This window comes from Panthera pardus, unplaced genomic scaffold (assembly GCF_024362965.1).
Source record: "Panthera pardus isolate Hobbes unplaced genomic scaffold, ASM2436296v1 HiC_scaffold_8, whole genome shotgun sequence".
Classification (NCBI taxonomy): domain Eukaryota; kingdom Metazoa; phylum Chordata; class Mammalia; order Carnivora; family Felidae; genus Panthera; species Panthera pardus.
In genome coordinates this window covers 5,155,613-5,181,784 of record NW_026527013.1, presented here as the reverse complement: position 1 = coordinate 5,181,784, position 26,172 = coordinate 5,155,613, and the positions used below count along the sequence as shown (strand labels likewise).

At 44.5% G+C, this 26,172-nt stretch overlaps 1 protein-coding gene across 3 annotated transcripts in view; it reads right to left on the bottom strand.

Moving 5' to 3' along the window:
• LOC109253957 (adhesion G protein-coupled receptor E1) overlaps window positions 1-26,172 on the bottom strand; it is an 87,393-nt gene that overhangs the window by 10,348 nt on the left and 50,873 nt on the right. For 2 of the 3 annotated variants that reach the window (XM_053897429.1, XM_053897431.1), the window contains 12 exons: window positions 19,524-19,679; window positions 19,294-19,413; window positions 17,492-17,638; window positions 12,805-12,945; window positions 12,582-12,719; window positions 10,874-10,962; window positions 9,165-9,248; window positions 5,762-5,939; window positions 4,826-4,945; window positions 3,416-3,627; window positions 2,510-2,680; window positions 831-1,025 (listed from right to left, as the gene is read on the bottom strand). In XM_053897429.1, the coding sequence (XP_053753404.1) occupies window positions 831-1,025; window positions 2,510-2,680; window positions 3,416-3,627; window positions 4,826-4,945; window positions 5,762-5,939; window positions 9,165-9,248; window positions 10,874-10,962; window positions 12,582-12,719; window positions 12,805-12,945; window positions 17,492-17,638; window positions 19,294-19,413; window positions 19,524-19,679 (1,751 nt within the window). The remainder of the gene's footprint in view (window positions 1-830; window positions 1,026-2,509; window positions 2,681-3,415; window positions 3,628-4,825; window positions 4,946-5,761; window positions 5,940-9,164; window positions 9,249-10,873; window positions 10,963-12,581; window positions 12,720-12,804; window positions 12,946-17,491; window positions 17,639-19,293; window positions 19,414-19,523; window positions 19,680-26,172) is intronic. The other variant, XM_053897430.1, reaches the window with a different exon arrangement.

The following is a 26,172-nucleotide window of genomic DNA, read 5'->3' as shown; positions in this document are numbered from 1 at the left end:
TTTATGCCTGCTTCTTTAAAACAGAAGAAGTTTGCTCGCTCCGGGTCAAGTGATGGGAGGGACGTGTGGTACTAGCATTGAGTTCTCAAGGGGTCTGGGACGCTAAACATGTGACAGTAAACTGCACAAAGAGTGATCACCCCAGCCAAAATGTCGATAGTGCTCCTTCTGGAAAAACCCTAAGAACCTACTATGTTTCTGGTATAGCTATAGGGAGTAAATTGGCCAAAGGTCTTGCTGTCATGGGGTTCACAGTCTACTGTGCGTGTGTTGAGGGGGGGAGGAATATACAGCAAGTAAATCAACAAATAATCAATATGGTTTCAAATAAAAGCTGGGAAAGAGAGCAAAATAGACTGATAAGGGACAGAGTTTCTCAGCTGTGGTATTGTTGACATTTGTAACACTATTGCCAGATTATTTTCTTTCATGGGGGCTGTTCTGTGGACTGTAGGGTGTTTGGAAGCATCCCTAGTCTCCACTGGATGTCAGTAGCACCCTCTCCCAGGGATAACCACCGATAATGTCTCTAGATATTGCTGAGTGTCCCCTAGGAGTAAGAATCATCCAAGGTAATAACCAGTTTAAAGAATAATAGGAGAGACCACCCCAATATATAACATGACCAGGGAAATGATTTTAAACTGACACCTATCACAAGAATGAGTAAACCAGGTAAAGAATTGGGGAACAAGTGTTATCAAAAGAGGGTCTAGCACGTGCAAAGGTCCTGAGGTGGGACCTAGCATAGAGATTATTGGGTAGGATGAGCAGGGGCAGATATGGAGATGGTGGGGCTGGGCGAGGACACAGCCTGAGGGATGTGAGACCTGGTTGTCAGTCTTGTCTACACCGGTGAGGAACAGAGTCTTGGCCAAGAAGAGGCACACGCAGAGGTGCAGGTGGAGGTAGGTGTTGTGGTTGTGAATGGCACGACACAGCAGGAAGGTGGCGATGGCCAAGATGAGACACACCAGGGAGATGATCAAACCCACGTGGCTAATGATGTGCAAGGGTAACTCCATCTGTCAGGAAGCAGATACATCATTCACAGAAGGGTCGACATCCCTCCAGGCAGAAAAAAAGAATTATCCAGACTCCTGACCAGGGCAGAAAGGGCTCGGGGACCTTTTCTCCTTCTGACACTCAGAGTGACCGAGATATTGTCCATCGTCATCCTTTGGCATCCATCAACACCCATTCCCACTCCTGTCCTGTGCCCCACCCCCTGTCACATTAGGGCAGGATGTCTATAAACTACATTTCCCATAATGTCCTGGGGGTAGGGTCCTGGATGTTCTTTAGGTTTTCCAATGAGATGTATGCATGAAAATTTTGGAAGGCAGAATGGAGGCAGACACCAGCCTTCTAGACAGGAGCAAGCTATGGCTGGACTCCATGTTCTAGTTGTCCCTTCTTCGATTGGGTGGAGGTGGGGTGATCCGACAGCAGCAATTTCTGACCTCTGGATTACAGCTGCAGAGGGCTGATCTTGAAGCTAAGCCCCAAGTGGCAACCCCTGACTTCAACGCCTCCAACCCTCCCTGTGATTTTGTGGGCATCCGGTTCCCTATTTGAAATACCTAGAGTGATTACCATTTCCTGCACTGAACCAGGCCTGCCATACAGGCGTTCTGAGATGCCCCAATTTCTGCGAGTAGACAGGGCAAGCCGGGTCCTTCCCCTGTGCCATTACACATGACTCATTTAAAAATGTTGAGTTCCTTCTGTGTTAAAGATGTGCCAAAGCACACCATCTCCCGAGCTAGTCCCTATGACTTTGTTACTTTGTTACTTTGTTTTGTGGTGGTTAAGAGAACGGACTGTACTTTTGGCAGCTGCTAGCTGTTCGAGCTTGGGAAAGACACGTGGCTGCTCTGTGCCTCAGCTCCCTCATCTGTTAAGAGAGGATACCAATGAATACGCTAAGCGATACTAAATGAAAATACTTCAAGTGCTCACAGCTATACAGGGAGCATACAAATGCCCTCTGTGTCCTCCCCCTCCACTGCGTCTGCCCACTCACCAAGGCTCACTTCATCCGTCCCCACCCTGACCTATTACCAGCTCTGATGGACACACTTCTGGATTCCTATAGCACAACTTCTCACACCATTTACTTGGTTTTGTGGAAGGAGACCGTCCTGGGTTCAGGTCTCATCCCCAGCCACTTAGATTTCTGAGTAAGTGGGCTAAGGAACCTCAGCCTCCATCCTGTAAAATGGCCTGAAAACATTTAACTGAAAATAAAGGGTCCAACACAGGATAGGCTCTGTAAATGGGATCTGTCATTATTAACCTGTTCAGGGTCATTTCTCCTTTCATATGTGAATGTCACGGCTTCCCAGCCAAACTATGAATTCTCCAAGGGCAGAGGCATTGCACACCCTGCCTGTCCCCCATGACGCCGTCCCACAACACCCAAGGCCATGGGAGACACGCAACGGGTGTTCGTTCAATATTTTCCCCTTGGATTTGGAGAGCCAGAACAAAGAGAATCGGTACTGACCGTGAGCTCCCCAGAAGCCATGATGACGGCCAGGTTCATCATGTGATAACAGCTGCACGTAGTATACATCTCAGAAACTTCATGGATCTCACAGCCAGAGGGTATCCACCTGCCACCCTCCATATCTGTGTCCCAGGAAACACAGATAGGACTCTCAAACATCTGCTTTGGCTGAAAACAAAAGGCTCTGGTCAAACGGATTCAGTATGACCAACTTGAAGAGTCATCTCAAGATGACCCACAAGAAGATGCGGGTAGGTCTGGGAGGGAATGGAGGGCGATGTAATATTTCAATATGCGAGGATGGAGAGAAAGGTTGTGGATACAAGAGATGCCTCTACAACCGAGTTGGTCATGGCCAAGGTAATAAAGTCCCTGTAAATGTTCCTGCATCAACATTCCTCAATCTGAGCCCAATCTTGCCCAGTGAGGAATGGGTGACTATAGGTACTGTATATAATATATGCTATGTAGGGGCTCCTGGGTGGCTCAGTTGGTGGAATTGAGGCTCAGGTCATGATCTCATGGTCTGTGAGTTCGAGCCCCGCGTCGGGCTCTGTGCTGACAGCTCGGAGCCTGGAGCCTGCTTCAGATTCTGTGTCTCCCTCTCTCTCTGCCCCTCCTTTGTTCGTGCTCTGTCTTTGTCTCAAAAATAAATAAACATGAAAATTTTTTTAATATGTGCTATATATATTAAATATACTATATGCTACTTATATATACTATATACATATAATATATATATACGAGAGCCCACTCCTCTGGAGGTGGATTTGGGGGACGGGCTTGACTTGCTAGAAGGTTGATGTCTTCATGGGTCTTTATCAGAAAGGAAAGTTAAGCTCACTGTGGGGTGAAGTGTTCTCAGTAGGTAGATGGGGGTTCGACAGGGACCACTTCACAAACCTCGATGTTCTCCAGCGTGTAAATGACTGGGTTAGAGAACCCATCTTGCTTCTCCCCAGTCATGATGCCCTGCACAACGTGAGAATTCATCTTTAGCCTCCTCTGGGAATTGGCCAAGGGGTTCTGAGGGTCTTGGAAGAAACTCTCATCTAAAAACAACTCCATCCTCGAAAAGGAGACAAAAGCTACCCCGATGGTCCCTGTGATATTCCCTAAGTGCAAACAAAAAAAGAAAAAGGAAAAGGAATAATTTGCTCAGTAGTGATTATCAATGACCCAAAAAGTACACACATATACAGACTCTAATACCCCACGCACCTCCGGACCTCCACGGGCCTGCTCTGAGCATGGCAACATTTGCCTACATTTAAAATTAATACAGGGGCACAGCTGGTTAAGCATCCAACTTTGGCTCAGGTCATGGTCTCACTGTGCGTGGGTTCGAGTCCCATGTCAGGCTCTGTGCTGACAGCTCAGATTCTGTGTCTTCCTCTCTCTCTCTGCCCCTCCTCCACTCATTCTCTCCCCCCCCCCCACTCAAAAATGAATAAACATTAAAATTTTTAAAAACAAATATGAATTTATATCTTTAAGGGATAATCAAACTGAGCAGTGAGGTACAAGTCCCCTCCCACACTGATGGTCAGTCTCGTTCATCTGTTTGGTAAGCTTCCCCTCTCCATGTTGGTGGCCTTGAGGGATGTCCCAGGCCTGCTCCCTGAGCCCTGCACACCAGAGAGTGGGAAACAGCAGCCCATAGGCCAATCTGGTCACTGCCTGTTTCGTGTAAATGAAACTTACTGTAGCACAGCTACGTCTATTCATTTACACGTCGTGTATGAACGTCTTTGTACTTTGAGACTCTTTTGCCCTCCATGCCTGAAATACTTAACTAATCCACCCTCTATAGGACAAGCCTGCCGATCCCTGATACAGATCAGCGCTGTCTGCTAGAATTATAACATGAACCACACAGGTAATTTAAAATTTTCAGGTAGCCAGATTTTACAAAAGTCAAAAACAGGTAAAATAAATTTTAATAATTAATTTTGCAACACATGCAAAATATCATCATTTCAGCCTAGAATCCATATAAGAAGTATGCATGAGATTTTCTCCACCATTTTTTTGTAGCAAGCCTTTGGATTCCGGTGTGTACTTTACCAGGTCATAAAGTACAGCCTGGCCACATTTCACGTGCTCAATCACAAAACATGGCTGGTGGCTGCCGTACCAGCCAGCCAAGGTCTTGGTCGTCCATTATTGGGAGTGTTTATATATTTAATATCTGGCTCCCTGAGGGCAGGGGCCTTACCTCACTGGTCTTGGAACCCAAGAGTTGACTGGTAAATGTTTGCCAATCGGATACACCGCAGCCCCCCTCCCTGGTTCTCAGGAGCAGCTCTGTACCTATGGATTTAGATTCCTTGATTGTAGAGCACCGGATTTTCATCTCATTCCCTTTGGCTTTGAAGTGAAGGATCATGTTCTCTTCAGCACATTCTCCCTGGATGATCTTGCTTTCAATTTCTAAAAGGAGATAGGGAGACTTTGCCCGAGGTCCCCCAGAAAGTGGGTCCTAAATTCGGTTTTCTGCCCCACAAAGTTATACCTACCTAGTTGCAAAGAATAAAAAAGGCCAGTTCATCATGGGAAAGACCTCGAGCCCCGTGGTGAGTGAGTGACGGGAGGATGATAGCCGCAAACAAATGAGAGAAACCCAGGTGGGGCTGCAGGGGTGAGCTCTCACACCTTAGGGGGTGCCTCAGGGAAAGCTGGGGTTGAGGCCAACAGTGATGGAAGGCAACAGAGTCCGGACCCTCTGGCTGCTCTAAATGTAGACAAGTTTTCCAAAGCCAGAGGAAGTAGGAAGGGGCTGGACGAACCCAGCAGAGTGGACAAGGGCTCAGAGGCTGCATTTGCTTCTGCCACTCACCAGCTGTGCAAACACAACCAATGACTTAACCTCTCTGAGTCTCAGGTCTCTCACCTGTGACATGGCACTAATTGCAAGGGTCCCCAGGACAACAAAATAGGCAATGGAACTGGAGGGAGCCCTTTAAAATGTAAGCCAGGTAATCAGTGGCACAATCTCTGTTTCATTTACTAGATCTTTGTTTACTGTGGGGCTCAGATAGTTGTTGAATGAATCAATGACACACACCCTTACCTCAAGGCCAGGCACTCAGTAAATGGGAGATGCTGTTACTATCCTGGGACTTGCTTTTCTGTGAGCTCTGAGGTTTGAAACAGTTGGGGGAAGTAGTGTACGGGAAGGCCATGGGGCATAGCATTGCCCATGGCCCCCCTCAAAAGCAGCACCCAGATGTAACCTTGCCACCTTACCCAAGTGTTCCGTCTGAACAGTCTGAGTGACATTGGCTGAGGGTTTCAGGAAAGCTGCCAGGGTGCTGCTTTTCACACTCTCCAGTATGACGGTGGCCAGGGCAGAGGTCTCCTCTTGGGAGAAGTTGGACCATGTGGATGTTTGTTCGAGCACAGAGGTAAGGCTCTCAGCCGCACTCTGCAAGGAAAGGTGTGTCTGTGCATGTGCACTCTCTTCCTCTTCCCCTGCCCCTGAGACAGCAGCTCTTCTCCCTCTCTCCCTTCTTCTCCCCCTTGTCTCCCTCTCCCTCCTTCTCTCCCTCTCCCTCTTGCTCTCCCCCCCTCTCTCCCCTCCTCCCCCTCTCCTTCTCTCTCTCCCCTTCTCAGCTCCCTCTCTCTCTCCTTCTCTCCTTCTTCCTCTCTCTCCCTCCCTCCCTCTGCCTCTCTCTCTCTCTCCCCTTCTCCTCCTTTCCCTCTCAAATTGGTGTAGCCTTTAAGTCAGCACCTGGAATAGCCCCGCTTATACCTAGCTCTGACCCAGAGGTTTCCCTTCCTGGAATTAGTCCTTCCAGAAATGCTTAAAAACTGTGCAAGGATCTTGTCCAGTGATGTTTATTTCAGTATGGTTTCTGACAACATGAAGTTGGAAAGTCTGAATGTCCAACAGATTGGCTAAATAAATGACTAAATCAAATCACAGAATAATACACAGCTATTAATAAAACAATGATCACACACACACATACACACACACACACACACACACAAACAAGCAAAAAGGTCAGTGAGCTGTTGTTAAGTTAAGCAAATTACAGGATAACATAGATATTATCTCATTTCTCTTAAAAAACAAGTATTTTCATTAACATTTTTGTATTTATGATAGTAATATTTCTGGCACACAGAGATAAAAGTAAGACTTTCTTGTGAGCCAAGTATTAAGTACCTTATGTATGTTAACTTCATTTTAGAAAGAAATCTATGAAGTAGAAACTATGATTTCCATTTTTGTGTGGGGAAACAGAACACGTATAGGAGGTGGGAGAAGCAAGATTTGAACCTTTGTTATCTAGCAGCAGAGGCGGAATCCCTCTAGTAAGTGCTCACTAAATGGCTTCTGTGTGTGTGTGTGTGTGTGTGTGTGTGTGTTTTAGACATACATTCACAAAGTGAAAGGATATGGTTATACATTCAAATGTTAACATTGATTATGTCAGAGGAATAGAGTTAAAGAAATAGCAATAATAATATTGACATTAATGTGAATACAATTCCTTTTATTGATTATTGTCAATAAACTGGCTTATGCAATGACTTTGACCCCAACAACAAAAAAATATGAAAAGGATCCACAACCTAATAAATACGAGGAAGAAAGTAATGGACTCCGGTCATATGGGGAAGGAAATTAACTGAAATCTGAGTAGGAATAACAATTTCTATTTATCCAAATTGGACAATAAAAACATGAAAAGAATTTCAGTAAAACATGGATGAGGGTATAACTTGAGATGTTTGTTCTGGAGAAACAGGACGTGACCATATGCCAGGTGAGTTTGGGGTCCGTCCCCACCGATGTACAGAAAAGTATCAGGTAGAATCATCCTGGGAAAATGTGGTCTTCAATTCTACGGCTGAGGAAATCTTAAAACTCCCTTTGAGGGGGGCCCGGGTGGCTCAGTCAGTTAAGCTTAAGTGTCCAACTTCGGCTCAGGTCATGATCTCATGGTTCGTGAGTTCAAGACCCGCATCCGGCTCTGTGCTGACAGCTCATAGCCTGGAGCCTGCTTTGGATTCTGTGTCTCCCTCTCTCTCTGCCCCTCCCCTGCTCATGCTCTGTCTCTCAAAAATAAATAAATAAATGTAAAAAAAATTTTTTTAAACCCTCCCTTCAAAATGTGAAATCTATTGTTGGCTGGGAAGGTGATTTCATTTCCTTGGGAAAGTAAAAAATTAGTAGGCAAACTAAAACTCCACAGGGTTACCACTTCTGTGCTTTATTTACAAAGTTTTTCCATCTTTGTCATACTCTGAGAAGGGGGTGTTGAAGGGGTTTGGAGCAGTTCCGTATGTTAGAGAAACTAACTGATTAACCACGAGAGTTCGCTGCCTAAAGCATTTAGATGTGAGATGAATATGTGTTTCATATGAACAATTTCAGAGAATGTGGCTGCTGATAAATGGTTTTGAACATTTAAAAATATGAATTATTATATTTATACATTTGGCTGATTGGATTTATAAATCCCTCGAGCGCATAATGACTTTGCTTCTTAGCTCTGTAAATATTCCTCATTAGGTATTCAAAATTTGGTGGGGGGGGGATAAGAATATTCATAAACACAGTATAAAATGAGAGAATTTAACCTAGTTTGTCAGAAGGTTTGTTGCTTATGGAAATTCAGTCTGAAAACCTTATGAATGAATGCACACTTAATGGACAACTATATTATACCCAATAAATTAATTTTAAATCAATCAAATTGCAAAGGAAAGTATCATTCTTGTTTTTGTACAAAAGCAACTGAATTTTTAAATAAAACAACAGCCATAAGTCATAAGCCATAAGCAACATAAAATCTTAAGCATAAGCCATAAGCAACATAAAATCTTAAGAAAAACTAAAATCTTAAGAAAATCTTTTAAAGTCTATCATTGTAAGGACTGAGTAATCCCACCTCTAAGTATTTACCCCATAGAAACAAAAAATCAGGGACACACACACACACACACACAAACTGTACATGAATGTTTATAGCAGAAAAAAACAAGAATTGAGACTACTGATCACAACCTTCATGAATCTCAAAGGCATTATGCTGAGTGAGAGAAGCCACATCCTGTGTGATTCCGTTTATATAACATTCTTGAAAAGACAAAACTCCAATGACAGAGAAGAGACAGGGATATACAGGAGTTGGTGGTGGAGAGAACATCTAACAATGCGGGGGAACCCCAAGAGAATGTTTCGGGAGGAAAAGGAACTGTTCTATATTCTGATTGTGGTGGTGGCTACCCAAATCCACTCAGCTGATAAGACTCATAAAACTGGGTGTCTCTGGGTGGCTCAGTTGGTTGAGTGTCCAACTCAGGGTTGTGGGATTAAGCCCTGCATCAGGCTCTGCACTAAGTGTGGAGCCTGCCGGAGATTCTCTCCCTCTCCCTCTGCCCCTCCCCCCGACAAGTAAAATAAAAATAAAAAAACTCACTAGACAGAGAAGGGAATTTTACTGTATGGTAAATTTTGAAATTTACTGTGTGGTAAATTTTGAAACAGGTTTCAAATTCTGTAAAAATACAGAATTTATTAATTTTGTAATAAATTAAATGTTAATCCATTTAAAGAGGACTTTCTGTGCCCAAAGTGTCCCCCCCACCAAGATGTTTGAAGCTCAAAACACAATTATGAAGACTTTGCTGTTACCTTCAGAGAAACCACGGTGGTTTTGTTTTCACAGGCATTGTCCAGAACACTGAAGGTGGTATTCATTAGTGTGCAGAAGGAACCCTGTGCCCCAGAAGAAGAACATGTGTGAGCACTGATCAATCCATTCCTCAGTGTGTAAAGTACAAATTGGCCATCTAGCCCACCATATGGTTGGTCTTAAACTCCCAAGTTTAAGAGCTGCTAGAAGCAGGCTTTAGAATTCTCAGGAAAATAGAAACTTGCCTTTTCAGCAGAACTGGGACCACAGCACCTTTCTCTTCTGTGAATAAAAGGAGCAAATGGAAAGAAACAGCAAAACTACTTTGTGGGGTCAAAGATGGGGGAAATGTGTGAGTAAACCCCAGTGGTCCAAAAGGAGTATTATTCGGCCACAAAAAGGAGTGAAGCATTGGCAGCTGCTACAATGTGGACGAACCTTGAAAACATCGTGCTCAGTGAGGGAAGCCGCACACAAAACCCCACGTATTCTGTGATTACATTTATATGAAATATCCAGAATGCAGAAACTGATGGACACAGAGAGCAGATTACTGTTTACCAAGACCTGGGCACAGGGGCAGCTGGAGAGCAATGTTGCTGGGGACAGGTTTCTTTTGAGGGGATAAAAATGTCTGAGAGACAGCAGTGGTGGCTGCACACCATTGTGAATATACTGAATGCCACTGACTTGTACACTTAAAAGTGGGTAGAATGGTCAATTTTTAGGTGTATTTCACCTAAATTTCTAAATCACCTAAATTCTTCCAAAAAATAACATTGGTCCAAAGTGCATGGGAATTTTGGGGCACCTGAGTGGCTCAGTAGGTTAAGTGTCGACTTTGGCTCAGGTCATCATGATCTTGCGGTTTCTGGGTTCAAGCCCCACGTCGGGCTCTGTGCTGACAGCTCAGAGCCTGGAGCCTGCTTCGGATTCTGTGGCTCCCTCTCTTTCTGCCCCTCCCCTGCTCGTGCTCTCTCTCTCTCTCTCTCTCTCTCTGTGTCTCTCTTTCTCTGTCTCAAAAATAAATAAACATTAAAAAAATTTTTTTAAAGTGCAGGGAAATTTGAAAGCTAATTTATAAGCTCATATTGAAAATTGTCACGTCAATTCCTGAAGATGCTCATGGAGGCTTTGACCACTGGAACAACTTCGTTAGAGAATCAGGATATCCAAATTCCTTTATGCCTGGCCCAGGGTTTGTGCATCTCCCCTCCCATATCACACAGACACAGCACCAGCACCTTCACTGGTAACGAGACTCCAACATCCCTTCTTCTATTTGGAAAAGAATTCCCAAGTTTTAGATAGACAAATGCCCTCCCTTCTCAGCTTTCCTTGAAGGTACACGTAAGCAGAAGTGATATGGGGTTATACCCTTAAAGAGAAGAACTATACGTTTCACCTCACCTTCCCCCCTGCCCACCATCTGGAATGCAGACGTGATGGCAGGGGCTGGAGCAGCCATCTTGGACCACAAAGTGGGAGGGCTGGTGTTGCTGATGGCAGAGCACTTGCAGAACCATCATATCAACTCTCCACACTGACACCCAGATTGTTACAGAGAGAGAAGGAAACTGCTATACGATTTAGGCCACTGTTATTTTGGCCTTTGTGAAAGCTGCAAAACAACATCCTACTTGAGTGACTTCTAGGCTAGAAGCTCTTCTAGGAACCTCAAGAGCTAGGAAGCCTCAAAAATACTTACATATTCAGCCATCACTGCTTCTCCCACTTGGCATTGCTGGACCCACTCGTTGTTGGGTATCACATCTTCTTTACACTTGAAGGGAATCCCTAGGAAGGAAATGAAAGCTACCAAGTCAGAGCTCAACCACAGCAAGCTGTGATTAAAAGACAAGTCTGATTTCATTATCCCCTGCCTAAAATCTATTCGTCACCATATTACATGACAGTGGAAATGAGCAAACCACAGCTACACGCAGAAACACCACGGACTCTGAGAAGCAGGATACTGAGTGAAAAGAGCAAGTCGGAAAAGACGACACAGAGCACGATGCTATCTTTATAGAGCTCCAAAGCAAACAAAACTAAACAAAGTATTGTTTAGGGATACGTACATGGAGGTCATTTTTTTTTTTAAAGTAGGGGAATTATGACTACAAAGTTCCAAGGAGTCCTCTCTGGGGAGGAGTAGGGAAGATGAAATAGGGAAGGAATATGCATGAAACACACGAAATTGAGGAGATTCTAGCTCTCATGTTGACATACTATTATTGTATAATATTATACATATTATACTTCATTGCCTCCATATAAACTACCTCTATCTTTAATGTATCAAGTAATCTACAATTAAAAAAATTAAGCTGTTGGGGCGCCTGGGTGGCTCAGTTGGTTGAGTGTCCAACTTCGGCTTGGGTCATGAACTCACGGTCTGTGAATTCGAGCCCCGCGTCGGGCTCTGTGCTGACAGCTCAGAGCCTGGAGCCTGCTTCAGATTCTGTGTCTCCCTCTCTCTCTGCCCCTCCCCCATGCACGTGCGTGCTCTCTCTCTGTCAAAAAAAAACAAACAGGGGCGCCTGGGTGGCTCAGTCGGTTAAGCGTCTGACTTCAGCTCAGGTCACGATCTCGCGGTCCGTGAGTTCGAGCCCCACGTCGGCCTCTGGGCTGATGGCTCAGAGCCTGGAGCCTGCTTCCCATTCTGTGTCTCCGTCTCTCTCTGTCCCTCCCCCATTCATGCTCTGTCTCTCTCTGCCTCAAAAATAAATAAACGTTAAAAAAATAAAAAAAAAATAAACATTAAAACATATTTTTTCAATAAAAAAATCAAGCTGTTCAGTTTCCCATTGTTCTCAGCAAAAAAAGAAAAAGAAAAAAAAGAAAGAAAAGAAAGAAAACAAACAAACAGAAAACCCCCCAAACCTTCAAAATTCTTCACGTGGCTCACCAGTTCCTGCAGGACCTGAACTCTGCCCACCTCCTTAGGTATACCTAATGCTTCAGGGCCTTTGCACATGCCACAACCTGGACCACTCAGGTCTCCACTCATCATCTGGATAATTCCTACTCTTGCTTCAAGCTTCAGCTTAAATATCACTTGCCCACAGCATATTAAATATCTCATTACTCATTCCAAAGTACACTATGATTGTTCAATTGCCACACTGATTGTGGTTATTACGTGATTATGTGTGTGTGCTCTACATACATCATCACATTCAGGATTGAATTCTCAGGACCTAGTGCAGGGGCCTGTTTGACTAATTAATAGATGCCCCCCCAATAATTTATCGAATGAGTGAATCAATCTGTGAGTGAATGAATAAATGAGAAAGAGAGGATTGAGGATGAGGCAAAGGTAAAAGGAGGATCCAGAGGTTGGGTGGATGGAGGGGTTTACAACCAAACCAGGATGCAGATTCGACTGCTGAGAGGCACAAGGAGATAATTACTTTTGCAGTTGAAGTTGAAGGAGCCTTCTGGATTGGGACGAAAGCCCTCAATGCAGCTACAGCTGTAGGAGCCCGGGGCATTGGTGCAGACAGAACTGGGGCCACATGGTGATGGGTCCTGGGAGCACTCATCGATATCTGCAAAGGACTCAAGAGTGTCAAACAACCCAGAAGAACGAGGACATACTTCTTTCCAGGGAGAGCCAGCAACCCCTCTTCTCACCTCTGCATTCCACGTCTTGGCCTGTGAAGTTCAGCTGTCCATTGCTTGGTGCAAAGCCAGGAGAGCAGGTGAAGAAGTAGCTCCCAGGGGTGTTGGTGCATGTTGCGTTGGAAAGGCTGATGTAAAGGCACTCATCAATATCTATAGGGTTGAGAATGGGCATGAGGCAGAGCTGGCTAGAAATCCTGCAAAAGTTATGCTTACAAAGCATAGAGTTGTCACCAAAAAAAAAAAAAAAAAAAAATGGTGACCCAACCAGGGACAACATTTCCCAGAACCTTCTGCATCTAGGTTGGGGCCATGTGACTAGTTTTCACTTATGGAATGTGAGCAAGTACATTTGCCACTTCTGGGCTGAGGTGGTTACAAAGTGGGTGTGCCTTCTCCCTCTTTCCCCACCACTGGCTGAACCAGGGATTCCAAAGCCACAAGGCATATAAGGACCAACGGATGTAAGGAAATGGATCCCTATATCACCACGTGGAGAAAGTCTGCCCACTGGCCAGGTGCATCTATATTGGATGGTTATGAAAGTCAGAAGTTGCTATTATATTTAGCTAGTGGTTCTCAACTGAGGGCAGTTTGCACCCCGACCCCCTCCAGGGGACATTGGGCAATGTCTGGAGACATCTTTGGTTGTCATGACTGAGCTGGGGGAGGGGGATGTATTACTATGATCTAGTGGGTAGAAGCCAAAGATATTGCCAAATATCCTGCAGCGCACAGGACAGCCCTCCACCACAAAGAGCCATCTGGCCCAGAATGTCAATAGTGCCAACATTGAGGAGCCCTGGCCAGCTTACTGTGGCAACACGGGATTACCTCTCCTTCTGGGGATCTCTGAGGATCTATGGAATAGAATGTCCTGGGGAAAAAAAATAATCAGGAAGGAGATAAAGGCAAAACTTCTCATATTCCTATGTCAGTTCACAAAACAGGAGGGGTAAACAGGCAGCATCCACTAGTGGCTTGCACAGGTATATGGTTGTTGCACTGGGCGCTACCATGGAGCGCTGGAATGGGAGGTCCTTGTGGGATGAATGCAGACTAACTTCGAGGTCTCGAAAGACAGGAAAATGACCCACGGTTGGGAGGTATGGGGAAGTGATTCTCCTCCTGGTATCACAGAAACGTCTCTGACCAAGGAGCGGGCTTCTAGTTGCAGACTCACTTAAGCATCAGGTAGGTGAACTCTTGTCAGAAACGACGCAAACAGTGGGGCGTCTGGCTGGCTCAGTTGTAAGCATCCAACTCTTGATTTCAGGTCAGGTCATGATCTCACAGTTTGTGAGTTAGAGCCCCGCATGGGGCTCTACGCTGACAGTGCAGAGCCTGCTTGGGATTCCCTCTCTCCCTCTCTGCCCTTCCCCCACTCATGCTTGCGCGCTCTCTCTCTCTCTCTCTCTTTCTCTAAAATAAATAAACTTTAAATGAATGAATAAATGCTTCTTAAAAACAGCATAAATGGAATTTATATTTTGCAAATGGAACCGGACTAGGCATATGATTTTCAAAACATTTTGGCTGAAGAAAGCTTTCACTTCCTGCAAAGTGAAACCTATTTAGGAGGTAAGACAAATAAGAGAGATGATAATCTGACCGAAACAGGGGCTCTGAAGAGATTCCGAAGAACCCACAGTGCTGTATTAATCTACCTCTAAGGTCCCTTTCAAATTTGCCTCACTATTGTTCTGCCTACAAGAATGTCAGAGCTGGTGAACATCAAGGTGAAAAGAAATACAACATGTGTAATGACAAGAAGCGTGCATTTCCCCAGGGGGTTGAAGAATATAAAATGTGCTCTGCAGTATGTTAGATCCTCCAAAGATGACCCCCACCAATTCTTTCATTTCCTGAGTGTACTTGTTGCTTGCCCAGTGATTTGGGGAGTCGATTTCCCCTTCATTTGCCTGTCGGCTGGCCCCATGACTGTGACCAGGAGAACAGAACAGAAGGAACATTCTGGCACTTCCAAGCCCACGCCTTACAAGAACCCACAGTTTCTGCTTTCTTCCTCTTGCAGCTTCCCTTCCTGCAAACCAGCTGCCATGTTCCCAGGAAGCCCAAGCAACCATGAGGAAGGGCCCCTGAGGGAAACCAAGGGGCCCAGCTGAGCTCCCACCCAGAGACCAGCACCAACTACCAGCCATGTAAGTGAGGTCATTTTGGACCTCCCAGCAATCCTATTGCCACCACCACCCCCCCCCTCAAACCATGCAGTCAACCCACAGAGTCATGAACAAGCAGAAAGATGAAAAAGAACCCAGGCAGGCAGGAGCAATGGTATTCCCCCAGGGTGTTGGTACACACTGAGCTGAGGCCACAAAGAGTTGAGTTCCTGGCACATTCGTCCACATCTAAGCAGAAAACTAGGCTGAGTCAAAAGGATAAAGGATGCTGAGGCCATGGCAGTGCACAGCCCCATCCTGACTGAAGCCAGCAGGTCTCCCTGGCTCTGCTCGCACCCTCTTAAACACTGCTGAAAGGAAGTGCAAAGAGCCAGGATTTGACCCACACAAATCTTTTGATGAGGCTCTCCACGCTTCGGGATAAAATCCAAACTCCTCTTTAGAACACATGAGACTCTGAGAGTTTGGACTCACCTAAGCTCACCTAACTCATCTTTCCTTGCTAACCCCTTAGTAATTCCTGATCCAGATTCACTGATTACCTGTAGGTCCAGGAAGGCTCACTGTTTGCTCCCTCAGCCTTGAACTCTCTGGCCCCTGTTCCTTGATACATCTCAATTCCTCCCCCTAAGAAATACTATGTTATCAGTAATAATAATAATGACTGAGAGGCATCCAAGTGGAGGGGTGCAAAGCGTGGACAGCCTGGGCTCAAAGCTTGGCTCTGGCCCTATAGACTGTGTGTTACTGGGTGCTGTGGACTGAAATATGTGCCCCAGATTGATACGTTACATCCCCCACACGGTGAGACGGTATCTGGACAAAAGGCGTTCACAAGATGATTAAGTTGATGAGGTCTTAAGATGGGATTCGTGCCCTGGAGCATCTGGGTGGCTCAGTCAATTAAGCATACAACTCTTGGTTTCTGTTCAGGTCATGATCTCACAGCTGGTGAGTTCAAGCCCTGCATCTGGCTCTGTATAGTCAGTGTGGAGCCTGCTTGGGATTCTCTCTCTCTCTCTCTCTCTCTCTCTCTCTCTCTCTCTCTCTCTCGCTCTCTCACCCACTCTCTCTCTCACTCTCTTACTCTCTCTCTCCCTCTCTGCTCCTACTGTGAGCTCTCTCTTTCTCTCAAAAACAACTAAATAAACTTTAAAAAAGATGGGATTAGTACGCATAAAAAGAGGGAGATAAATCAGAACTCATGTCCATGACCCCAGAATGAAGGCAGTCATCTGGAAGCAAGGAGGACAGCCCTCTTCAGAACCCAGCTGTGGTCTCAGACTTCCAGCCTCCACAATGGAGGGAAAATAGATCTCAATGTTGAAACCACCCTGTCTGCAGTGTTTTGTTCTGGTGGCCCTGAGCTGACAATGCACTGGGCAAGAGAGTTCACCTCTGTGTGTCTCAGTGCCCGCATCTGTCAGATAAGGATAATAATAGTTCTTCCCCCATAGGGTTGTTTGGAGCATTGAATAAGGTGTCATCTGTGAAGGACTCAGAGCAGAGTCTGGAGATTAACAAGTATGAGGTAAGTACTTGTTAGCTAAAATAAAAAATTAACTGCTAATATGTTGAGGTTTTTGTGACAGACACTGAGGAACATCCCTTACATGCACCTGCTCGAGGAATGCTCACGGCAGCCCTGTGAGGTGCACACTAACATTACTTCCACTTTTCTGATGAGGAAACTGAGGCATCACAATTGTGCAGAGTCACACAGCCTGTGAAAGGCACACCAGGATTTAAAATCAGGTTCAGTCTGGTTCTGGACTTCTTAGATGACAGCTTCCCAGGTGGTCTTGAGTCAGAGTCTGGAAATTTGGACTCAAGTCAATGATGGCCAGTTCAGATCCTGACTCCCCTACTTCCTAGCTATTTGACCATGGAAGAGTTGTTTTACCACGGTGGAGGCTCAGGTTCCTCATCTATGAAATGGGCATAAAACACCACTAATACCATCAGGTTGTTGGGCAGACAATGAGTACATGTCCGGAAGAGCTTAGCACCTTGGCTGCGATCCTGCCTCCAGACCTTTGTATCTGCGGTTCCCTCCTCCTGGAACACCCTTCCCCAGATACCCAATATCTCACTCCCTCATATCCTTCACATCTTTTCTCAAATATCAACTTTTCAGTGTGGCCTTTCCTTTCCACTCTCTCTACTAAAAGTTGACCCCTACTCCCAATGCTGCCTATGCACCTTTCCTGCCTTATTTATCTTTATTTCTTTCAGATACTCCTGGCACACATATGGCCATGCATTTATTTTGCTATCTATCTCCCTTAACCCTAGATGATGAGTTCTAGGAGAACAAATCGTTTTGCCTGTGTTATTTGGTGCTGTATCCACCAGCTCTAGAAGAGTGCCTGGCATATAGTAGGTGCTCAGGAAGTATTTGTTGAATGAGTGCATGAGTGAATGGATGAGCAATTTTTGGCATCAGCTTAGCAGATGAGGTCCTTGAGCTCAGCCCAGACATCCTGACCCCTCACCCACCACTGTTGTCTTTGCATGCAGACTTGGACCAAGTTCCCTAACAAACCCTTCCCACCGACCTTCACATATGTCTCCTGGGCCCTGCAAGCTCATGTTTCCACTGCTGGATTCAAATCCTAGGTTGCAGACACAAGAGTAGCTTCCAGGACTGTTGTGACAAGTTGCATGCTCCGGGCAAGTTGTGGGGTCAGCACATTCATCCACGTCTGGTCAGTGGAGATGAAAACCCAAGACAAAGCAGATGAAGACATGAGAATAGGAGACTGCAAACAGAGATTCACTGTGCATGTTCTCCCCTTACTCCTCATCTCCCTTACACTTAGGCTTGGCCACAAGAATAAATTCTGACCCAAAATATATAAGTGGAGGGTGGTGAATAGCTCCAAGACAGATGAACATAGAATGGCTGTGCTCCTTTACTCCTCCCTGCACCCACACCATGGGATGCAGATGGTGTGGTGCAGTGTGACTTTGCCACTCCTCCTCTATGATGGGAGCTTGTTTCCCCACACCTCGAATCCAGCTTGAATCTGGCCTATGACTTTCACTGGCCAAAAGAACACAGCAGAAATGATGTCGTGCCAGTTCCAAGTCTTAGATTTCTAGAGACTTATTTGCTTCTGCTCATTCTTTTAGCCCCTTGCTTCTGCCACATGAACAAGCCCTAGACTCCCCTAATGAAGAAGGAGAGACAAGGTGGAAGAGAGATGGATCATCCCACAGGAGCCCCCGACACGTGAGGCAGCCCAGCCGAGATGAGCAAGCTGACTCACAGCTGACCACAGACACACGAACAAGCCCAGTACAGACGCAAGCAAGTGAACAGCAGAGCCCAACCTGAATTTCCAATGCACAGAACAGAAACCACGTATATGGTGCTTGTCTCTAGCCACTGACTTTCAGGGTGATCTGTTTTTCAGCAATAGCTACTGCTACAAATGTATCAGAAAAATCAGAGAGGACCACAAATATCTCTGACTCCAAGCCCAGGGGATGTGATAAGGGCTGGATCACTCCATGCCTTGCTTGATGGTGTCACCTTCCTTACCAACGAGCATGGAGAACAATAGTTCTCAACCAGATGCAGGGAGATGGAGCCCTTGCTTCTTGTGAGCAAATTCTGGCTGCAGTTTGGAAGGATGGATTCGAGGGGACAAGAATGGAGGAAGGACAGGCCCAGGGAGGACATGGCTAAACTAATGATGAAGCCCGAACCAAGCATGAGGAAGAATGGAGAGATTCAAGACGTATTTAGCAGGTAAATTCCCCAAGCTATGATGACTGATTTAGTATGTAAGGCATGGGGTAGGGGTTGAGGGTAACCCTGAGGTCTTGAACCAAAAACATGATAGGAAATAGTTCTGAATTTTGAGTCTGAGCTCACCCTATCACGCAGTTTCTCTGTCCCAGAATTAAAGACATCTGGGACCAGATTATTTTTGGTTGTAGGGAAGCTGTTCTGTGCATTGTAAGGTGTTTAGCAGCATCTGTGGCCTCTCCTCACTAGACAAGAGGAGCCCATCGCCACCACCAGTTGTGACAATCAAAAATGTTTCCGGGAATTTCCAGCATCCCCCTTGAAAGTTATTGCTCATGGGACACAGCACCCCCCTGCCTCCCGCCATTGCGCTCAAGTATTGTCTGACCTACTGCTGCACTCAGAGTAGACCCTTGACTGGAGTTCCAATCCTGGCTCTTCTACTTAATAGCCGCGTATTTTGGGGGAAGTTACTTCAATGGTCTGAGCCTTAATTTTCTCACCCCCAAAATGAAGAATATAGTCTCTAACCTCACAGGATCATCAAGTGAGGTGGTTGTTAAAAACTGAGTAGCTACATAAAGAAAAGCAGGTCGTCTATACCTTCACAGATCGAGTTGTGAGAGATGAATCCAACCTGGCAGCTGCAATTGTAGCTTCCCAAGGAGTTGATACACTCAGCATGCTCTGGGCAGACCCCATCAGAGAGGCATTCATCGATGTCTGAGGAGCAGTGGAGGAGAGTGAGCAGACCAAAGATTGTGTGGCTAAGGTGAGAGACACTGCCCACTAGTGGTCACTATCCACCCAAGACCCATGCCTGAGAGCATTACCTGTGCATGAGAAATGACCCGGCTTTTCCGGGGTCCAGTCATTTCCAGTGGGAGAAGAGAAACCAGGCAAGCAGCTGCACTTGTATCTCCCCTGCAGGTTTTTGCAGACTGAGTTGGCACCACACGGTTGGGGGCTTTGAGAACATTCATCTATATCTGGACACAGAAAGAGTTTGCTTCATCTTGTGTAGCAGATTGTATTTTCAAAGATGGTGGAAACAACATCTTCCATGCCATATGGCCTTCATTCTATGTGAACTTGTACTCCTTCCAGCAAGCAGTGCCGTCTACATTCCCTTCTTGTGAATCTGAGCATGCTGGGACTCTGAGAGTGGTGGCACTATGTCATAAAGATACTTCGCACCCCTTCCGTAGTCTCTCGAGATGCACATGCTTGGAACTTAGCTGCCATATGTGAGGAAGCCCAACCAGCCATGAAAAAGCAGTTCACATGGAGAAGAACCAACACCTCCAGGCTGAATCCCTGGTGCAGCAATCAGCCCATGGCCAACAGCAGCTTGCCAGCATTGTGTGTATGCTCTCTTTCATGTGGATCTCTAGGGGTGCCTTGTTGGCTCAGTCACTTAAGTGTCTTCGTTTAATTTCAGCTCTGATCATGATCTCACATTTGTGAGATCAAGCCCCACCTTGGGCTCTTTCTGGGTGTGGAGTCTGCTTGGGATTCTCGCTCTCAAGAGTGGAGTTCAGATGGTGGAGTAGTATGGGGACCCTGAGCCTGTCTTGTCCCTGAAACACAGCTAGTTCAGCATCAAACCATTTGAACACCTAGGAAATTGATCTGAGGATTAACACGAAAATCTGCACAATTTGAGCAAAAGAACCTGAAAGGAATATGGTGTGGAGAGCTGCATTGGGGGTGAGAAAAGCCAAGGTTGTGCGGAGGGTAGGGAGATGATTTTATAGACAGAGGATAGAGAAAGAAAGAGAAAAGGGGAGTTTCGCACATTAGAGTCATGCAAGAAAAGCACTCCCCCTGAAAGTAGCTGGAGAGAATGTGAGAAAGAATGAAACCACTCACAGTGGACTGGATAAGAAATCTGTTCCTCAAAACCATTGATGGGAAAAAGGCAGAGGGTTGCAGTACTTCCAGTTTTCTATAAACAGTCTAGTGCAGAAACTGATGTTTCAGTGCTCAGTGCCTGGTGGTGCTCCAGGGAGGAAGCAAAGTAAATCCCTGAGAGAAGGCACCATGGTCTGAGGGACCTGTGTGCCATATGGGGAGAAGCAGTTTCCCTGGTTGGAGTGTGTATGGTAGTGGCAATCAGCCTCCCGTGGGCAAACGTCCCAGCGGGTCCCAGAGAGCTGCCATGTTTACTGATATTGGGCCAAAGAGAACAGCTGATTGCAGCAAAACCTGGCACCAGTTGTGTGTTGTGATTTACCGTAAACTCTGAGCCTCTGTCACTTTGCTACCATGCACACATTTTCTGGGACAAGTTGATACCTGGCCATTGCTCTGCAAGACCTTCCCCCATAAAATCAGCACAGGTCCAAGACCTGGGGTCTCTGAGTTGTGGGGTTTTGAAAACCAGACCCATTGGAGATAAGGAGGGAGGTGCCACCTGGCAGGCAGACAGCTTGGGCATGTACAGGGTAGAGGTGGGGAGTGGACAGAGGCCTGAGACAAAGGAAGTTGTGCTTGATCACATATCTGTGATGGTGCAAAATTCCCACGCCAGAGACAAGAGAGCAGGGTGAAGCCATTTTCACCTCTAGCACACTCACACTGATTCAGTCCAGTGAGCCAGGCAGTGCCACCAAGTGAAAAATGGAACTGTTACACGGACCATTACCCACCTGCGCCCTCCAGGCATATCCCCTAGAAGGCCAGTACAAATCCTTTCCACCCACTTACTCTACACAGTACGGTGTGCTTCAAAGTTTCAGTTCTAAGGGAAACCAGATCTAGCTTCACTTGGGTTTTATTTTGTTTCCTTGCTTATCTGTTTTTGTCTCTGCTTCTGTTTTACTTTATGTTATTTTCTTTTATCATTCTTTACGTTGTCTTTCTTGAATACAGAAAGAGCAAATTTTTTTATTCTATTCTACTTTACTCTATTTTATTATTTAAATTTAAACAAAATTTTAACTTCTTTTTCCTTCTCTATCAAGATTCTCTCAACAAGCAGATCAAAACACACTTAGAATCTAGCTTACTTTATTTGATTTTTTCTTTTGTTTTTAATTTTCAAATTTTTATTCTTTATTTTATTACTTTTTTTCTTCCTCCAAAATGACAAGATGGAGGAATTCACCCCAAAAGATAGAAGAAAGGACACGCAGGGATTTAATCAACACAGACATAAGTAAGAAATCTGAGTTAGAATTTAAAACCACGATTTAGCTAGGGTTGAAGAAAGCATAGAAGACACCAGAGAATCCCTTTCTGCAGAGATAAAATAACTAATATCTAGTCAGTTCAAAATGAAAAATGCTGTAACTGAGATGCAATTTCAAATGGATGCTATGATGGTGAGGATGGATGAAGCAGAACAGTGAATCAGGGATACAGAAGATAAAATTATGGAAACTCATGAAGCAAATAAAAAGAGGGAAACAGAGGAGGATCCAGGGTGGTGGAACAGCATGGAAGTTTTTTTGTGTCTCACACCCATGAAATACAGCCAGATCAACACTAAACCATCCTGCACACCTAGAAATCTTACTTGAGGATTAACACAACAATCTGCACAACCTGGACCACACAACTCAACAGGTACATGGCTCGGAGAGGTAAACTGGGGAGAGAGAAGACTTGGAGGGTAGGGCGCCATTTTTGCTTGCAGAGAGAGGACAGAGATGCGTGGATAGTATGGGAAAAGACACCCCCCCCCCCAAATAACTGGAGAGAAACTGGAAAAGGGGAAACAGCTGCAGGGACTGAACAAAAAAGGCAGAAAGGAGAAAGGAGAGGGTTTAAATCTCACTGAGACTCTATAAACAACAGGGCCATGGTGTGAAACTCTAGCTCAATACCTGGGTACTCTGGTGGGATGGGCGAATCCTTAGGAGCAGAGTGAAGTCCCCATGCCATACAAGGAGAGGTGGTTCCCCTCCTGGGAGAATATTTGGTAGAGTCCGTGTGGCCACCCCAGCAGACCCCAGAGGTCCCAGCAGACCCCAGAAAACAACTACATTCTTGGTGCTAGAACAAGGTCGTTAAGGGTAAAGCCTGGTGCCAGATGTGTGCTGTGATTTTCCATAATCCCTGAACGGCTGCTGCTACACGATCACGTGAACATTTTCTGGGGCAGGTTGCCACCCAGTCAGTCTCTGGGCATCAGCAGCAGCATGGTCCCGAGAACGTTCCTGGGTGTGGCCAGCACCCGGCCATTGCTCAATGAGTTCCTCCCACACAAAGTCTGACCAGGACAATGCCACAGTCTGTCAGAAGTAAGGGGTCAGGAAAAAACAGCTGCATCTGAGGTAAAACTCAGGAGGGAGGTGCCACCTGCAGCCTGATGGCTTGGTCACAGACAATGTAAAAGCAAGGAGCAGATGGAAGCCAGAGACAAAGGAAGGGTACACGATTGCTGGCTGCGGAGAAAAGAGTTCTGATACTAGAGACTGGGTACCTGGGTGATGCCATTTTCACCCCTGCTGTGCATGCGCATACACACCTACAAGCGCCACAACAATCCACACCAGTAAGCTAAGCAGCGCCACCTAGTGGAGAACAGAGCCATTACACCAAGCCCCACCCAACTGGGTCAACCTCACTCTTTAGGAACCACAAGTCTCTCCACCTGCTTAGTTTACACACTATAAAGTGCTTCGTAGTTTGACTTCTAGGGGAAAACGATGTAATTTCAATCGTATTACACTCTGTCTGCTGGTCCATCTATTCAATTTTCTTTTCTTTCTGTCTTTTTCTTGAATATAGGAAGAGAAAAAAATTTCTTTTATTTTCAATTTTATTAAAAATATTTTTCTTTAATTTTGTCCACTATATTTTTTAGTTTTGTATAAATTTTTCAAATTCTATTTTACTTTTATCATTTCATTTTATTCTATTTCATTGTTTTCATTTTCTCAAATTTTCAAACGTTTCCCTTTCTTTTTCCCTTTTTTCTCTCTAATCTATCAAGCCCCTTTCAATACCCAGACCACAAACACAACTAAATCTTGCATCATTTATTTGATTTTTATGTATGCGTGTGTGTTGTTTTTAATTTGTTTTAATTTAATTTTTTTAATTTTAAATTTTGTTTACCTCATTAATTTCTTTCTATCTTCAAAATGACAATGAAGGAATTCACCCCAACAGAAAGAGCAGGAAGAAATGACAGCCAGGGACTAAACCAACGCAGATACAAGCAAGATGTCAGAACAAGAATTTAGAATCACGATAATAATACTAGCTGGAGTCGAAAATAGATTAGAATTCCTTTCTGTGGAGATAAAAGAAGTAAATCTAGTCAGGAATAATTTAAAAATGCTATAACTGAGCTGCAATCTCCAATGCATGCCATGGCAGCAGGGATGGATGAAGCAGAGCAGCAAATCAGCAATATAGAGGAGAAACTTATGGAGAACAACGAAGCAGAAAAAAAGAGAGAGACTAAGGCAAAAGGGTACAATTTAAGAATTAGAGAAATCAGTGACTCACTAAAAAGGAACAACATCAGAATCATAGGGGTCCCAGAAGATGAAGAGAGAGAAACTTGGGTAGAAGAGTTTATGTGAACAAATCATAGAAGAAAACTTTCCTAACCTGGGAAAGACACAGACATCAAAATTCAGGAAGCACAGAGGACTCCAATTAGATTCAACAAAAACCAACCATCAACAACGTATATCACAGTCAAATTCACAAAACACTCAGGCAAGGAAAGAATCATGAAAGCAGCAAGGGACAAAAAGTCCTTAACCTACAAGGGAAGACAGATGAGGTTTGCAGCAGACCTATCCACAGAAACTTGGCAGGCCAGAAGGGAGCGGCAGGATACATTCAGTGTGCTGAATCAGAGAAATACGCAGCCAAGAATTCTTTATCCAGGAAGGCTGGCATTCAAATAGAAGGAGAGGTAAAAAGTTTCCCAGACAAACAAAAATTAAAGGAGTTCATGATCACTAAACTAGCCCTGCACGAAATTTGAAGGAGGACTCTCTGAGGGGAGAAAAGGTAGAAAAAATAATATCAATGAATGAATGAATGAATGAATAAATAAATAGAACCAAAAGCAACATTGACTAGAAAGGACCAGAGAACACCACCAAACACTCCACCTCTACAAGAAACATAATGGCAATAAATTCATATCTTTCAGGAATCACTCTAAACGTCAATGGACTAAATGCTCCAATCAAAAGACAATGGGTAACAGAATGGATAAAAAAACAAGACCCATATATATATATATGCTATTTACAAGAGACACACTTTAGACCTAAAGACACCTGCAGATTGAAAGTAAAGGCATGGAGAGCCATCTATCATGCTAATGGTCGCCAAAAGAAAGCCAGAGTAGCCATACATAAATCAGAGAATTTATATTTTAAAATAAAGGCTGTAACAAGAGATGAAGAAGGGCATTACATCATAATGAAGGGTTCTACCCACCAAGAATACCTAACAATTGTAAACATTTATGTTCCAAATGTGAAACACCCAAATGTATAAATCAATTAAACTCAAACATAAAGAAACTCATTGATAATAATACCATAATAGTAGGGGAACTCAACACCCCACTGACAACAATGGACAGATCGTCTAATCAGAAAATCAACAAGGAAACAATGACTTTGAATGACACTGGACCAGATGGATGTAACAAATATATTCAGAACATTCATCCTAAAGAAGCAGAATATACATTCTTCTCCAGTGCACATGGAATGTTCTCTAGAACAGATCACATACTGGGACACAAATCAGCCCTCAACAAGTACAAAATGATCGACATGATACCATGCATATTTTCAGACCACAACGCTATGAAACTTGAAATCAACCACAAGAAAATTTGGAAAGGTAACAAATATTTGGAGGCTAAAGAACATCCTACTAAAGAACGAATGGGCTAACCAAAAGTTAAAGAGGAAATTAAAAGTACATGGAAGCCAATGAAAATGATAACACCACAGCCCCAAACCTCTGGGACGCAGCAAAGGTGGTCATAGGAGGAAAGTATACAGCAATCCAGGCCTTTCTAAAGAGGGAAGAAGGGTCTCAGGCATACAACCTAAACTTACACCTTAAAGAGCTGGAAAAACCACAACAAATAAAACCAAAACACAGTAGTAAATGGGAAATAATAAAGGTTAGAGCAGAAAACAATGCTATTGGAGCCAAAAAAACAAAAACAAACAAACAAACAAAAAAACGGTAGAACAGATCAATGAAACCAGAAACTGGTGCTTTGAAAGAATTAACAAAATTGATAAACCACTAGCCACTTTGATCAAAAAGAAAAAGGACCCAAATAAATAAAATCAAGAAGGAAAAAAGACAGATCACAACCAATGCAGCAGAAATGCAAACAATAATAAGAGAATATTATGAGCAATTATATGCCAATAAAATGGGTACGCTGGAAGACATGGACAAATTCCTAGAAACATATAAATTACCAAAACTGAAACAGGAAGAAATAGAAAATTTGAACAGACCCATAACCAGCAA